The 17,522-nt window shown below is 42.2% G+C and overlaps 1 protein-coding gene across 1 annotated transcript in view; it reads right to left on the reverse strand.

Moving 5' to 3' along the window:
- SYNE2 (spectrin repeat containing, nuclear envelope 2) overlaps positions 1 to 17,522 on the reverse strand; it is a 178,975-nt gene that overhangs the window by 62,042 nt on the left and 99,411 nt on the right. The window contains 13 exon segments of the mRNA XM_009891211.1: positions 409 to 582; positions 2,329 to 2,529; positions 2,697 to 2,816; positions 3,893 to 3,994; positions 5,122 to 5,331; positions 5,586 to 5,738; positions 6,442 to 6,573; positions 7,517 to 7,658; positions 8,292 to 8,404; positions 9,357 to 9,482; positions 10,517 to 10,684; positions 12,396 to 12,581; positions 16,658 to 16,765. Coding sequence (XP_009889513.1) covers positions 409 to 582; positions 2,329 to 2,529; positions 2,697 to 2,816; positions 3,893 to 3,994; positions 5,122 to 5,331; positions 5,586 to 5,738; positions 6,442 to 6,573; positions 7,517 to 7,658; positions 8,292 to 8,404; positions 9,357 to 9,482; positions 10,517 to 10,684; positions 12,396 to 12,581; positions 16,658 to 16,765 — 1,935 coding nt within the window.

Below are 17,522 nucleotides of genomic sequence, written 5' to 3' on the forward strand. Positions count from 1 at the left end.
CTCTAATACCTTCAAGGTTTCTTATTTTAAAGTGGTAGACTTAATTTTTTTATTGTCTAGGAGTGTTTTAAGATCAATTTTTAGGTTTTATTTTAAAGTGGTGCTGGTATTTTTGTGCCTTAAATGGCTCTCCTGTCAGTCCAGGCACTCAAAAATTACTGCAAGAAGTCATAAAGTCCCACCCATGTCAGAGTAATGGGTTGAAATGCCCACTTGCAGAGGTTTTCAAGGAAAAAAGCCAGTTTACAGGCAAACACAGAACAAGTAATAGCCTGTTGCTGTCCAATGGAGACAGGAAAGGACAACTACCAGCCAAAGAACCACTGGTGTGTAAAGGGTTCCCTTAGACACAACCTGTTCTCCTTCTTCCCTCCAGCTTTTACTCTGGGGTTTCTTTTGACTCATTACCTTTAACAGGCTCTCTAGGTGTATACCATACTGGCAGGCCTTCTGCTCCAGCAACTTGACTTCATTCACCAGCTCTCTCCAGAATTCCTCTCTCTTTTGTAGGATGGAGGGAGTCACTTTCTTGGAAAATGCTTGCATGAAAGTCATGCGGGTCATGAGGTTGTGGAAAAAGTCCTGAAAAAAAACAAGTTAAAGCTCGCTCTTTGAGAGACATCACAAACCCACAGCAGGAGTATGAAGAAGACAGAGAAGACTTGCTGAAAAGAGCGTCCAGTTTCAGGGACTCTCACAGCTGGACTCAGGAGCCTTCTGCCCAAATTCTGCATCACCCCAAGATGGCCAATTACTGGATAGGATAGGATACGACAGGATAGGATAGGAATGGAATGGAATGGAATACTTTCATTTGGAAGTGACCTACAACAATCATCTAATCCAACTGCCTGACCACTTCAGGGTTGACCAAAAGTTATTAAGGGCATTATCCAAATGCCTCTTGAACACTGACAGGCTTGGGGCATCATCTACCTCTGTAGGAAACCTGTTCCAGTGTTTGACCACCCTCTCAGTAAAGAGATGCTTCCTAATGTCCAGTCTAAACCTCCCCTGGTGCAGATGAGCTGCATACGCTATTTTAATTTATAAATTTCTAAAGAAAAAGATCTATTTCAGTTCATATCAAATACAAAGATGATGTAGGAAGACAACGGAAAGAAGAATTTATCTATAAATAAATTCGTGGTTTGGCGTGAGGTAGTTGTCACCATTATTCAGTTTGTTTCACCTGGATGGGAGGTGACTGCATGCATCAAGGGTATTAGCAGTTCAAAGGCCTAAGTAGTAGGCAGGGCACAATAATCCTTTGGGATAACTGGGTAACAGTTTGACTTAGCTATGGCTCAGCTGAGCTCTTGGAAAACCTCTAAATCTCTACAGAGCACTTTCCTCCACCAAAAATCTTTGAGGATTTAAGATCACACTCTTCAACCAAGATCTTCTTCACTAAGAACTAATACTTAAGGACCCTACTCCAGGGATAGGCTGTGTGAACATCTTGATAAGTCTTGATAACCAGGGCAGGGAAAATGGCTTTTGCAGTTTTCTTTTGCTTTTGTAAATCAATGTATGTATATTTGGACTACAGATACATTATTTGTTTTCCTTTGTAAATAAATTCCTAACATTTTGCTTTGCTAAGGGCAATTTGAGAGTGACAAACACAATTCCTATGACTGGAGTAGTGGTTTGCAGTGCTTGGCATCATGAAACAATTCTTAAGGGAGTTTAAGCTACGTGGAGCAGTTAAATCAAGGCATTGACATGACAGAGACATCTCTGAGTGACTAGCGTTGGCCAGGGCTTCTTGCCAAGCAGCAGGACAGTGAGGATGCAGGTGCATTCTCAGCCATCTCCCATCAAGCATGTAGCAGTTGGGTACAAGGGACACTGGGCTGCCAAGGGGAGGATCTAAACTATCCTCTGTTCAGAAAAGGAGCTGTTACGGGTAAGTTTCCTCCATCAGAATATGACGGCACAGAATGCTGAAAACAAAGGCTCAACTCCCAATCACTAGACAGCAACTTCAGGAACCTCACTACTGATTTATTGTCAGTAATTAAGATGACATGTGTTTTCCTCACATATCAGTAAGTTCTGAGGTAAGCCAAAGTATTATTAGACTGATAAAACTGAAATCCTGATCCTAATTTATCACCAAACCTGCAGTTGTAATAACAACCTCTCTCTCATAATTTAGTGGGTCCTACTGAAAACTTTTACTTTGTTTTCTGCATATACTCCAGATCCTCCCCTAAGCTATGAGCTAGTTATTCCTCTCCACAACACTGGAGAGAAACCAGTCACAGAAAACAGTGCTCCTGCTATGCTGATCTGAGCAGTGCTGTGATAAGCATCTTATACCTTGTGGTTTTCCAGGTGAGACTGTAGAGCTGCTCTGCTTTTCGTTAGCTGCTTTGGATCTTGTGCAATCTTCTCTCGTCCAATAGCTACCAGCTCTGCAAATCCACAAAGTAAGTCCTCATACTGGCTCTCACTGATAGAAGGAGAGTGCAGCTCTGCATACTTTGCTTTCAGAATCCCCCACATGTCATCTAAAACATCCTACAATGTAAACGCAGTTTAGTGAATCATGAAGGACAGAAATGAATCCTAAACCCCCACACACACTCCCAGGATGCAAAATAATCATCAGCCTTTTGATGCTAAAAATACCTTGCTTACAAGAATCAAACCTCGCTGAGTAAGTGGAAACTGTACTGTGCTCTTACCTCTAATTTATAAGCTTCCTGGATTAAGGTGATAGGTAACTGAAATCTTTCCCCGTAGCCTCTCAATGTAGCTACTTGGTTTTCAAAGTTTTGCAGCTCCAAAGCACAGGCATCGGTTTTCTAAATTAAGAACAAAATAAGCTATTAGGAAGAATTCTGTTCCATTACATTTCCTATTATCTCTAGTCCTGCAGCAGATCCAGGGGCTGGATCTCTGCTCTGCTAGTACCGTGTAAGTTTACAATGAGACCCTGAGATCCAATGAGCTTATAAGCCAAATAGACAAGGCTGTTCATGACACAGCTTACTGGGTTTACACAACACAGCTAGGAAGGGAATTCAGGTCTTGTGTCTCAGTCCAACATTCAACAGGCATTTCAGTTTACTAATTCAAGAGCAGCCATTAAAAGGAATCATGGACTCAGAAAATGCCATTTTTTCTTATGAATTAGAAAGACTCGGTCAAGGATGGATTGAGAAAGGTTCTCTCTGAAGGTAGGTTAGGTACCTCTGGCATTCCTTTTCCAACAGTGGTTACTTGACAGAATATATCTAAGGCAGCAGTCCCTGCTAAGGGATTCAGCAGTTCTGAACATAGCTTTCAGCCTAGCAGAAAGTAAACAAGGTTATGAGCCCATAACAAAAAAGTTTCCGGACACCCTCTTTGCTTCACCAACAAGAAGATACATGGCTGATGACCATTCTGGGGAGGATATGCAGTCTATTCATTTTTAATTCTCTGCTAATCCCTATCAAGGTCAAAGAAAATAGCTTAATTTGTCAACTGCCATATGAAAAAGTGCTTATAAATGCTGAATGAGTAGATGTAAATACTGGAGTCCTATTCCCACAAAGAAAAGCTAGTTTTGCATATAAAAAGGAATAACACATGAAGTGGTGTACTTTGCTTAGCTCTTCCCTGCTGTAGGGTAATTACTCTGAGAGGTTGTGGAGAGACTGGTTCCTCCACTTCAACTACTGAAAGGACTGGAATTAGGTCTCACTATGCATTGGGGTGTAGTAAAAAAATAAATAATAAAAAAGGGTGGCAAATACTGAACTCTCTCCTTCTCCCACTCTGAAAACCTAAGTGAGACTCAAACTTTAGAAAATATGAAACTTAATAGATTGCAGAAAACTGGAAATAATAGCTAATGCTGAGAGTTTTTCCTCTCCTTTCTTTCGAATGAAATTACCTGAAGCTGTTCGGAAACATTATGTCCACGTATTGCATTCAAGCATTGTTGCAGAGCAGCTTTCTTCTCAGTTAACTTATCATAGAGCAGCCTGGTTTCATTCTGTAAAAGAAATAAACATCAAAAGTATATTACGTATCAGGAATATGGTAATGACCAGACAAAATTACACAGCTAACAAAATGGGTACCTCTTATGGCAAAAGAACTTTTTTCCTCCTTAAAAAAACAAAATAAAACGTGCATTATGGGCTTAATGCAGTAATTTAGGGAGGGAAATTCTGTAGTCTGTCTAGTGTAAAAAAGCAGATTACTCTGTCACAATGATCCTCTATGACTGTAAAAATCTGTGCAACTTATAGAGAAACAAATTTTTCTCTTCTGAAAATGAGCCCATTACTGGTGACTGATGGAGCTCCTTGGATTCTGCATAAGTAAACATTGCCAGACTAGTCCTGCTACTGTTTGGAGGCAACATCCCAGTGTTCTTCAAAGGAACTGTTTTATTATTCAGCAGTAAAGAGCCAGGCTGACTTGCAAATATGATAAGCACACTGGAGTTTTGCTGGACATTGGAAACTGTGTTTCAAAGACCAGGCTTTTCTTTCCTTACTTCAGCCTAAATACCGTATCTGAATATTTTACAGCAATAGTTAGTAGATTTAGCCCATCACAAGAATCTGTAGAGAAGTTTCTCATTATCTGCTTTTCTGAAAAAGAACAAAAAAAATGCAAATTCACAAAACTAGGGCTTCTGCTACTGTGGCACAAAATCTAAAGGTACAGTAAAAACAAAGGGTCAAATCAACCTCCAATACATAGCTAAAAGTAGCCCAGTACCAGACATGGCACCAAAAGGGAAGAAGGCTGCCTCTCCTGAGTCCACACAGCAACAGAAAGAATATTCAAAACCCTCCTTGGCCAAATCCCTACACAGAGAAACTTGCTTTAGCCTGTAGCTCTGCATGCATGAGATCCCAGGTTACTTCCATCCTTTGTGCATGCAAATTTTCTGCTGTGATTAAGGCCTCTAAGGCAGTCATCATTGCAAACAGCACTGTACACAGCAAAATTAATTTGCTTCTTGAGAGGTTAAGACAAGTTTGTTTAGTACCAAAAAAAAAAAAAAAGAAAGCCCATTATAGATTGCTCATGTGTAATCCGAATGCATTAACACTGACAAGTCTAACAGATGCTATGGAACAAGATGTGCATTTGGCAGTGGAGTACCTGATAATTGCTATTTTGATCCAGCCCAGCTTTCACTGAGCTGCTCCTTGAAGCAGTGGCAGCTTGAGTTTGTTCCAGCCGTGCCTGCAAGTTGTTAAAGCACTCGCAGAACACATCTGTGCTCCCACCAGCGCAGCTAATAGACTTCAGAAGATCGTCCTTTCTATCACTCAGATCAGCATGAAGTTTTTGCAGCTCGACAGAAAGAGTCTAAAGTGTTGAAAGAAAGATAACATGAGTGAAAATGGTCTCTGTCCAAGCACTCTTGCCTGTAAAAGGCAGCAGGACTCAAGTTGATAATTGTTAAAAGCCATAGGCCCAAATCTGTGCAATACCAAATAGTTTGGTGGAGTTAGTCCTGAATAATACCAGCAAAACAGATAGGAAATACCAGGCCATATATATTCTGTTGTAACAGATATACACTGGGGTTTATCCTTGCCTGGATGCTTTAGGACATTTACCTCATAAAGAGCTTGCTGCACAGCTGCCTCTTCGGTGGAGAGGACTGAGGTGTTTAACATCTCCTCCATGTTATTCAAACATCGGCTGATTGCCAGAAGCAGCTCAAACAATTTTCTGTCCAAATTGGAAGAGACTTCCTCTGCCACCTTATCCTGGGTAAAGGCAAGTCAGAAGTTTTCATTACTTTCACCCAAGGCATGGCTAAGATTTATTCACTCATATAAGGTTAGAGGTTCAGTCAGCTAATAATAAAATGGAATTAATGCAATACTGAGGGACGGACTTGGATGAGACAGTTATATGCACGTAATATTCAGAACTGTCAAAGCCAAAGCTGAGACAATGACCTTTTATGTATTGGGAGTGGCTGTGGTCTTACAGGTCTATAATCTCAAGAATGGGCACAATACAATTTTTCTTGTCAGCTCAAATATTGCAGATTTACTGAAATCATTCACAGACTCCTTGCTTTATACAGAATCACAGAATCATAGAATTTTCAGAGTTGGAAGGGACCTCTAGAGATCATCTAGTCCAACTTCCCTGCTAAAGCAGGATTGCCCAGAGCGCATTACTCAGGACTGCATATACAGTTACAAAGTTTGAGTAGTTTTATCCACACTAGCAAATCTTTGGATTCAGGTAGCAGAAGTATCATAGCTGAAATTTGAAATGTTTCCTCTCAAAATCCTAAGGCGATTTCTACATTATAGTCCATACCTGATGCAAAAGCTACACTACAGGGAACGCCATTTGCAACAATATGATTATTGGCTACGTTTCCCAGTGCCCAAACAGTGTCTTGTGTCTAGAATCCCTGGTATTTTTTGCAATACTAGGGCATATTGGTTTTACCTGTGCATGCACCACATTTGCTTCTTGGCTTAGGTCTCCCAGCTGGACAGTGAAAGTTTTCAATTCTTCCACAGTTGGGGTTCCTGCACTAGCGAATGTGCCTCGGGGCAGCATGTTCATCTTTGTTGTAATCTAACATTTGGAAAAAGAACATTGCAATTAGGTGAACAGCTCAAATGAAGACAGGGTCCTGGGCAACTAGATAACACTCCTCTCAAAAAGCATTAAAATGAAAGTTTCAAGGCATTAACGTAAAGCACCTGGATAGCAGAGTTCCCCTTTTACTGGCAAAAATTAGTTGGTTAGGCTATGCCCTGACGGGACACTGACTGAAAAACAGCCTCTGGTTCCCAGCTTTAAGGGCTACAGATTGTAGTTTGTGTTAAGGCAGCCCTGCTGCCCCCTGCAGTGTAAGTCCTCACTGAAAAAGAGCTGACATTCGTCCTTTTACATGACCAATACTCTTCCATGTAATGCAGTAATTTCAGAGAACATGGAATCTAGTAATTTTGCTTGACTGTGAACAAAACTGTTAATAACAGAAATTATAGTTTTGTCCAAGCAGTAAAATTCTGAGTCTGTTCAGAATGAATACATAGCTTGCTCTTGTTGCAATCTAAACACTGCTTTTGATATGTGAGAAAGAGTACACAATGGTGAATGGCAGAACGAATTTAAGCCAGAGATTTGTTTTGACCAAAATGTTCTCACTTGCAAGAACTGAGACTTAACCCACATCCATAAATTTCAGCTGGGAGCTTGCTGGGTAACTTTCTTAGTTCTGTTGAAAGAATTAAGCAGATAACATCTGGTCTGACTGTTAACTACAAGGACTCACCTATGTGCTCCCACACTATTCTTAGTAGTCACTACTTCAGAGACATTATTTACCTCAAAGTAAAATTAAAAGACAATAAAGAAAACAGTATGCAGTAAAAATTTCCTCTGGAGACCGCTTGCACAGATTTCAGTTATCTGATGAAGAGACATGATACGATGATGCAGGAAGATACGCTAATTGCTATCTTTACCACAACTGTCTGCACAAAAAGTGTTTTACTGAACTTAAACGGACCTGAGGTTCCACAAGTTGGCAGAGAGGAGACCTCATCTTTGATGACAGCTCTTCCTGTAAATATTGCCATTTATTACCCGTTTGGTCCTTTGGAGTAAAGGTGGGATCAGCCTGCTTGCTCTTTGGATCAGATTCTCCATTGCTGTATTGAGAAAACATTGTTAGAATGGCAAATACTGAAGCAGAACAAGCAAAATTAGATTTCTAAGACTTCTTGCATAAGATTGGTTTCTACTGCCTCAAAACCAGAGTGAAACCAAGTGCACGGATGATCTTTAATCCAAGCTTTGATAAATTCCTTTGGGCTTTTCCCTTCCAGTGAAAAGGGCCTCCTGGCAGCCTCCATCTCTGGAATGGCAATATGGGGAGCATGTCTTGGTTCCATGCTGGGAGGTGCATGATCCCAGTGTCCCCTTTTCAAAGATGCTCCCTTTAAACCTGGCGGGGAGTCTCTGTGCGTTTGCACAGCAAAGGCTGCCAACAGAGATACCCAACTTGCCTCTGGATGGGCCTGCTTTAGTTTATGGCAGGAGTCAGTCCTGCCTGATATCAAGACTGTCTCTAAACACTGGAATCAGCCCAATATCAAAGAGGCTGTCACATAAATGAGACTCCATTTCTCTAGACTGTTGATAGCAGAAGTTTCCCAGCTTCTGCAATTTTTCTTCTAAAGGCACACATCCCCGCACAGAACCAATAGTGCCACTGCAAAGTTTCAGAGGGTTTAGGCAGTTTTACACCACTGAATTTGGTAACTGATTTTGTTATTTTGTACCTTGATTCTAATTTCTGAGTCACGCTGTCCTCAAACTGTGGCTGCATTTTTTCGACGCATGATTCAATGAAGTCAATGAGGCTTTTCTGCTCAGCTGCTTTTACTTTCAGATCCTGTGCACAGAGAATGGCGGGAACAGTAAAATCAGTTGTGTGCACTGTATAAATCTGAAATTATGACTCTGCTTTTCCAATCACATTTTACATGAATTTATTTAGCAAAGAAAATAAGAATACATCTACCAATAAAATGCAGTTTATATGTAAACATGAGTTTACCCAACAAAATGTTTTCTGTAAACATGTATTTTTATGGAATATATTTCTGCCTGAGGTAAAGTTTTAAAAGCAAAACCCATCAGTCAGAAACAAATCACGCACATGTGGAAATTTGAAGGCCATCGACTGCCATCTTTGTACAGAGAAAAAGGCAAGGGAAAATGGGGATTTGCTGAAATATGAGGTCAAGTTCCATTAGTTAAAAAGAGTGTCAAGTGAAAAGTAAGTGATTTTACCACTTCAGGGTGGATCATCTTCTCCAACTCTTTTCCAATAGCATGAAAAGGACAAAAGCTAATCTTGAGTTAGCAAAACAGAAGTAGTTTACAGAGCACAGCACATCACATGATTTTTTTATTGTGTTAACAACAACCTTAAAGTCATTGTGAGTTAGCCCATGGGAAAATGTTCACAAAGATTTAGCTTCAGCTTCAAATGCGTCTTCAAAAGCAACGTCAATATATAGATTTGGATTTCACAATACATCACTGATTCAAAGTTAGGAGATTGGAGGGACGGGTGATGCCATCCGTCTATGATACAAGGCAAGTGTCAGGGTACTATCCAGCTTCGTAGTATTGCTAAACCTTTTGGACACAGGATTTTGGGGGTGAGGCCTTTCTGTATCCTGACAAACTCCTCTAATCCTGGAGGAGAGGGGTGGCCAAAACCTACTCTTCACAGACTTGATCCCACAGTGAAAACTGCAGCAGGTAATAAACACAGCTGTCCTCCACACCCACGGGGGGTGTGGAGCAGCCTGGCTGCTGGATGGTAGGAGAATTACCTGTGGGTGCTGGAAACGGTTGTGCGAAACGAGCGGCTGTTCAGCAAGGGCAAGCTGTGGCATGCTGGAGCCATTTGAGTGTAGGATCTCAAGGGGCTCTGGGTCGATCTTCTCCCTGTTGTGAATCTGTAAAGAGAGACTCATTGTGGGAAGGCTTCCAGACTTGCCAAGAGGGCAGAACCTACAGGCGCAGTTTGGGGAAATAGCAAAAGTGGAGTTGTCTCTGACTTACCATACATAGAATCAGCAGTGCATGAAACACAGTTGCTACTGTTGCAAAGATTTCTGTCCAGTTCCATTTACTGAAAGTTTGATCCATTCTAACCTGCTGCTAAAGCCCTCACATTTCTCTCCCTGACAGTTACAAGGCTTGTTTTGCTTCTCCTGTTAGCAGATTAATTGATACTAACCCTCCATTCTTATTGTTTGACCAAATTATAGGGAAGTGCAATTTATGATCATAAATTGGTTCATGCACCTGGATTTTCTATCTATCTGTGCTCACAGAGATATTTCAACACGAGCCTTTACCAGCACTGATTTTCTCCTGGGCCATTCAAGCTCCCTTTTAGACTGTGCTCCTCCAGCACCAGAGAGACTGGCTGCTTTTACACAAACACATCAGGTGGCCTTCTCTGTCCCCTTGCACAATATAGTGTGAATAAGCTCTGAAGCTGGGAGTTACTGTCTCACCCATTGGGAAACTCAGCAAAGACTGTGCTGCTGTGGCACAGGAGAGCTGGCAGTCACTGCCCTTGCCATTACGCATTCTTCAAAGAGAAAGTTTCTGCTCAAAGGCCTCTCTGCTGTGATACTGTCACAGACAAACTTCATGGCATTTTAAAGGCTTTTGAAAAACCAAACCAAACCAAAAAAACCCTTTTTATCCTTTTCCTATACTCCTCATAAAATCTTGACCTCTGTCACCGAGCACTTAAAGCAGAAAAGCTGTTGTTCAGAGACTCATTAAAAATCCACTACTTGCTGCAAACTACAAATAATTATACAGTACCATAAAGTAGAATAATAGCAAGTCTGACATTTCTTACTGACTTTTCTCCTTTCCTTGCTTCACATGGTGAGCTCTAACCGTTCTGCAACTACAGCACATTAAAGCACCATGACTCTCTCTTGCTCTGCATAGCATTCATATGCTTTACCTGCTCTTCATTGTATCTATCTTGAAGCATCGTCTGGACTTTTTCCAAATTGCACTTCACTTCCTTCAGCTTCAAGGAAAGCGCCTCTGTCTCTTGTTGGTACTGTGGACTACCTCCACAATCTTTCCATAAAGAAAGGACATTTTGTTCAATCTCTGATAACATCACCTAGAAGGGACAGCAGTCAATTATTTATCCTTAGAAGTACAACACTCTCTTTTTATTCTGAACAATTAAATAAAACCGTTTCAAGCAACAGCCTCTGCAGGAAGTTATATTACCTCAGATATGGAGTAATAAAAGAGAAAAACAGAAATGATAGACTCCATTTGGATGCAACCAAGAAGGCAACACACCCCAAGGGGGGAGAAAGAGGCAGTGCACAGATTGATCACATCATACTTTGGGAGAAATGATGCTGAATTACCAAAACACAGTAATGTTACCATGTGTCAGCCGGGCCATTGTAAACTGTTGGGGTCTGTTTTTTGATTCAAGCTGCTGTGAATCAAAGTGCATTTCTGCATTACTTTAAACTCACGTTTTTAAGGTGAGTGTGGAGACAGGCACCATGGCTCAACTGCAAAGTAATCAACTGCAATACACTAACTGCTTTACATCATACATCTATATCTAGGGACTGTTTCTGCTTTGTGCTATGTGTATTTTTCTGTGTAGATCTTGACTAGGTTAGAAAAACTTCCTCCTTGCCAAGTTCACATCTTAACATTGAGCCAAACTGTGAAAAGCCAACAGGAAACGCTTACAGCTGCCTGAAGCCCGCTTGTTTTTACTGGTTGGAACTGCCCAGTTGAGTCTATGCTGACACGAACCCTGAATAGGATCCAGACACAGCCAGTTACTTAGGTGCATACAGAATCCTAATTCCCAGAGTTCAGCACCAGAGCACTTGGCTGAATCACAGCCTAAATCCAAAGCCTCTTCTTGGTGTGCCCTCAGTTCCTATTAAAAAAATCCCACCCACCACCACCAACAAAACAGCTGGAAATGTCTCCTAGTAATTTAAAACGGGGACATTTTGGTATTGGCTCCTTTATTGTGAGTGAAGTTTGTTGCGTTATGTAGACTCAGTGCTTGAAGCAAACTGGTACACCAGACTGGCACCACAGGGAACTTCAAAGTGGCGTGCCTGCACATTTTCTTTTAATCTGCACACCAGAGAAAAAGCTGCATGCCAGGACTCCCACCCACCCCAGCCAGTCATGCCAGTCCTGTTTTCTTCCACCTGTTTTCGCCAACGGGTACCACCCACTCCTTTCCTTCCGCTGCCATCTGGGGCAAGAGGCTGCCCTAGAAGTACAGCAGTAGGTCCAAATATTGTCACTGCTCACAGAGGGCAGGGGAAAATCCCTATCTTTCCACCTATGCTGGCAGCTTTATGCAAAAAGTGGAAAAGAAGAATTTACCAGCTCGGAAGCTATCTTATACCAGTCTTTTAAATCACTGAAACAAAAATAGATAGTGAAAATGTCAAAAGAAAAAAAAAAATATTCCTTTTTTTCTAGTTGATTTATCACGATGACCAATGAAAAAATGCCTTTTAATAGAGGATTCAAACTGTACTGAGCCATGTTTCTGAAAATAATCCAAAGAAAAACAAAACTTTAAAAATACTCAAGAGTTCTACCTAAATCCCCCGGATGCATAAAGATCCCAACTCTAAAAACAAGTATTTTAACTAAGCCCTTGGAAAGCTGCACCTCAAACTGAAGCCAAGCGGTTACCTGTTTTCTGCAGTGTAATGAAGCCGATTAAGCAGGGAGAGGAGAAGCGGTAAACATAGCTTTTCTGCAGACACACACCCCAGGGAAGGGCAACTTGTTTGGACGACAGCAGCAAACTGACCGCTCCATCTTACCTCGCAGTCGGCCAGCTTCTGTTCCACCATCTGCTGCATTTTGGGGGTCTGGGGGTCTGACCCCAGGGACACTTTAGTTTTGTCTAGGCATTGTTCCAGCTCGGCAACCTGGGCCTGGCACACCTGGAGGATCGTTTCTGGCTCAGGCCTACCACCATCCACCGCTTCAGGAGGCAGCGTGTCACTCTGAAGCAAAGCACATGAAAGAAACACGGTTATCTATCCGGTTTTTTTCTTTCTGTCCCCTCCCCTTACTGGTGGGAAATGTTTAACGTTCACACTCACAGAGCTCTGAAACCACTCTGCCGCCGTGTTCCCAGATTAAAAAAGAAAAGAAAAAAAGAAAAAAAAAAGAAGGAAAAGAGAAAAAGAAAGGGAAACTCAGCAGCCAGGGGATCCAGGATCTGGTGTAACTGGTTTCCAGGCAGCGATTTGCATTTGCCCAGGTATACCTGAGCGCACAGGAAGTGGAATGACTCACCATTAACCAGTTCTCCCCTGAGGAGAGATGTTTTTCTGTGGGAGTTAGATGTAAAAGCAATGCAGTTTAAAGCTGCAAAGCAAGCTGTTGGGCAATGCTTATAAGCTACTTGTGTGTTTGGTTCCAACAGTCAAATATGCTTTATTTGGGGTCTAGGTCACACAGAAAAAAAAATGGTGTATTTTTAAGTATGTCTTGTGTAATTCTTTCTGCTTATTTGCCCTCCCTTAAGAAGCAATATTGGTAATAAGCACTTCCGTAATAAGGAGAAGTCCGAAATGCTTTGCGATATCAGCAGTTGCTTGGAAGGCTGTACGGATATGTATATACCTCCAACACATGCAAATACTGGTACTTAGTAAGTAAATCAAGCACAACACCACATGAACAAAACTACCTGTACAATCCCACAGCTCTAGAGCGCACATTCAAGGCACCTGAGATGGTCAGTGGTAGTGCACAAGATCCATGTTAAAACGAGATTTGGCAGAAAATCAGAAAGCAAAAATGCATTGTTTCAGCTATCAATGTCTTTCTTTAATCCTTACTGTCCTTGTTTGCTTCTAAGATAGTATGGGGCAGTGTCATTAAACACAGAAAGTAAATCTGAGTATACAGATCCCAGAGCAGTCTAGATATGTCTGCTGAGGTATACATGACTGAAGAAATAAAATGTACCAGTTTCCTTCAATCTCCATGTTAAATTTCCAGCTCTAGTTCTAAGCCTGTTTGGTTTAGTTCATTCATTTAAATTAGAAAACATTACACATGTATAATACTGTGCATGACAACCTTTCATCACGCCTGAATGCGTACATAAGCATTTAGTTTACACTTATGGCATGACCTGCCACTCCCCAGCTAGACATTGTTATTGCAGTAAACTTTACCCTCTTCCTCCACAGAAATAGAAAAACAGATATATAGTCAAATTAATTGAAAAAAACAAACCGGTATCGTCTGCGCAGGTGATCATGCACACGTCATGCATTCAACCTGACCCTGAATGTTTCCAGGGATGGGGCATCTACCACCCCTCTGGGCAACCTGTGCCAGTGTTTCATCACCCTCATCGTGAAAAAATTTCTTCCTTATACCTAGTCTAAATCTACCCTCATTTAGTTTAAAACCATCACCCCTTATCCTATCACAACAGGCTCTACTAAAAAGTCTGGCCCCACCTTTCTTATAAGCCCTCTTTAAATATTCAAAGGCTGCAATAAGGCCTCCCCGGAGCCTTCTCTTCCCCAGGATGAACAACCTCAGCTCTCTCAGTCTGTCCTCTCTATTAAAAGTATCCTTAAAGTTCTGCCAGCTCTGTTCTGATCCCTTGCCCCTGAGGGCAGTATCCAAGGGGGTCCTCTTCACTAACTCCTTGAAGAGCTGGAAGTTTGCTTTCCTAAAATTCAGGGCCCTGATTTTACCCTTTGCCTGACCCATAGTGCTCAGGACTGCGAACTCCACCAGTGCGTGATCACTGCAGCCCAGGCTGCCTCCAATCCTGTTGTCACCAGTTTGCTCACTTGCATTGGTGACCATCAGGTCCAGTGTCACATCCCCTCTGGTGAGGCTGCCTATTACCTGGCTTAAGAAATTATCCTCCATGCATTCCAAGATTCACCTGGATTGCCTACATTTCATCTCACAGCTTGTCACAGGCAAGCCTGATACTATCCCCCTCCCTCTGCAAGCCTAGTTTAAAGCTGTGTCAATCAGCCCCACTAGCTCATGAGCAAAGACCCTCTTTCCCCTTCAAAAAAGATGAGGTGAACCTCATCTGACGCCAGCAAGCCTGGTGCCTTGTAGGCCATCCTATTATCAAAAAACCCAAAACTGTGGTGGTGACAGCAGCCACGGAACCATGTATTTATAAACTGGGTCCATCTTTTTCTTCCAGTGTCACTGCCCACAACTAGAAGAATAGAGGAAAAAAATTGCCCTTGCCCCAGATCCCCTTACCAGTTGTCCTGAGGCCCTGGGCTACGTGTTGCAGCTTCATCACCACCCACATGGAATAGCAATAGTCCGAGGACTGTACGAGGCTAGCAAGTTTCCTAGTGACCTCCTTAACCTGGGTCCCAGGGAGGCAGACTTCCCTGAGAGGAGGGTCTGTCCAGCATATTGGACCCTCTGTTCTCCTTCAAAGGAAGAACACCTTCACCTACAACTATAACCAGTCTTTTCTTCCTCGTCCAGTAATTCAAATGTTTTTCTGAATCCTAAATTGTGTTTTAGGCTGCTATAACTGAATTTGGAAGCAGGTATGTTTGCATGGGAGGGACAACATGCCAGAGGGAGGAAATGGTATCATTTAGCAATCACTAAGATAGTAGGAATTATTTAATTTTAGCATGCAGTTAAGCTCTAAATGGAGAACATAATCAACTTTATAAATCTCTACACATACACACATGTCTAGGGAAAACAAATAGATTTACCATTTATAAAAATAAATGTCTCCTTTCTGCTACAGGGAGTCGTGTAGCATATGGAGCACAACACTGAAGTGGAAAAGATGTTGCAAGCAAAACAGCTGACTCGTATCCTTTGAGAAAGGAGGCCTCCTCTAAAAAACCTGCCTGCTTGAGCAAAGAAGGACCCTGGCTCACAGCCTGACAAGACTCTCTCCACAGACCACAGAGCCACTGTGTCCACCTCAAGAAAGCACTCCACTGAACTGTTGCATGGTCTGACAGGTCATGGATGGCCCTGAGGGCAAGATGCTGACAAAACACAGCGGTATATGCCATCTTATAAGGCTCCTGCAAACCCAAAATGTTCAGCTGAAGGTTGTCTCTTGAACACAGGTGTCTAAAATCTCATTATCCTCAATGGAGATTTCCTCAGTGCAGCCAGGGGTTCAGCGCAGCCTAGCACAGACAAGTAGCGGGAGCTCAGCTGAACTGCGTGCTGTGCTTAGGTACTGCAGTGACTACACCTCCTGCGGCTGCAAAGGGAGCCTAGACGTGTCCTGCACATGCAGAAACCAACAGCATCACAGTGTAGCAGAGAGAAAAAACACAGGGAGATCACACGTACCGTTACATCACATACAATACACTCACAGAAGGCAATTTCTTTAATATCAATACAGAATATATTGTGCTGCTGGCTGGGTTTTAGTAGTTTGCTATGGTTTTTCAACTATAAATTAAAGGTTAGGCATGATGGAAGGAGTCAGAGGAATGGGAGACAAAGTGACCTGGGGGCCTGCTCCTGCCCCAGGCAACGACGGATTCTATCTTCTTCCATGCTTTAAACCCAGGAAGAACTGAGGCTGCTCTGCTACCTGTCTGCTGCTCCTGGCCTTCCTGGAGCATTCATGTCTGCCTCCATGCGCTCTTTTGTATATAACCTATAGTCTGCTGCACACTCCTCCCTTAGCCTGTGCATACCTTCCACAAAGCAGCAACATATAGGAGTGTCAATCTCCTTAACTTCTCCTTTAACTGCCACTTAAAAACCCCATAGTTCATGTATGTTTACATCACTTGAACCCCTCCATTCATGCCTGCATGAATGCCAGCGTCTTACTTCCTGAAAATACTCCATTTTGTTCCGTAGTAAATTGCATTTCCAACAAGCAAATCAAATGTTTATTATCACCCAAAACAGCAATATGAAAAGGCCCACAAAGGGTTGTAGGTATCCTACCATATCATAAATACTGCAGCAAACTCCAGTAGCATAACCGTAACAAAACAGGGCCTCTGCCCAGTAGGTAGATTATACAATGAGCTCAGGTCACCTTGTTCAGCCTGCTTCAGACCTTCAAACTCACCATAGCCTGACTGCCATCACCTCTGCCAGGGTCTTCAGTGCTCTGCAAAGTTTGCACAGAAGTTTCCTCACCATGTCTACTGTGTGACTGCATTATCTCATCAGCATCCTGTAGACAGAAAGGCAACAGTAGAAGTATTTGTTGTGCTACAGAAGCCTCAAAGGGCAGCAGCCACTCAACTTACAGTGGTCCTGGCCCAAGAGTATTCACAGAGAGAAGTTCTCTGTAACATTGATATACTAACAATTGCAGCTGTCACAACATTATCAAGACACCATGAAGAACAGAATGCCACCAAAATGGTAGCCAACTGGGTGTCTTACATGCTGATCTTCTCATGTACAAAGAGAAGCTCTTCCAAAAATCATCACCCAACAAATGCACATTTTACAGCCTTTCTAGGAATTAGTGAAACAAATTAGAATCCTATAATCATAGAATAGTTTGGGTTGGAAGGGACATTTAAAGGTCACCTAGTCCAAGCCCCCTGCAATGAGCAGGGACATCTTCAACTAGATCAGGCTGCTCAGATCCCTGTCCAACCTGACCTTGTATGTTTCCAGGGATGGGGCTGCTTTGCTGCTTCCAAACATGCATTTCTATCTTTGGGATTTTTGTCAGGCTAGAAGAAATTAATATAGAATCATTTAGGTTGGAAAAGACCCTTAAGGTCATTGAGTCCAATCAATATATGCAACAGGAAAAGAGATTTTAAAGGGCAAAATTTAGTGTGGTATGGAAGATGAAGGATCTGAATAAGGCCATCATGTCCTGCATTTCTACAATTCTCTTGCTTTGCACACTTCAGCAATACCTAGGACTTGTGCAATTGTCTTCCATAAAGATGAGTTCCCATCCCCATGGA

This window comes from Charadrius vociferus, unplaced genomic scaffold (genome assembly GCF_000708025.1).
Source record: "Charadrius vociferus isolate BGI_N301 unplaced genomic scaffold, ASM70802v2 scaffold308, whole genome shotgun sequence".
Taxonomy (NCBI): domain Eukaryota; kingdom Metazoa; phylum Chordata; class Aves; order Charadriiformes; family Charadriidae; genus Charadrius; species Charadrius vociferus.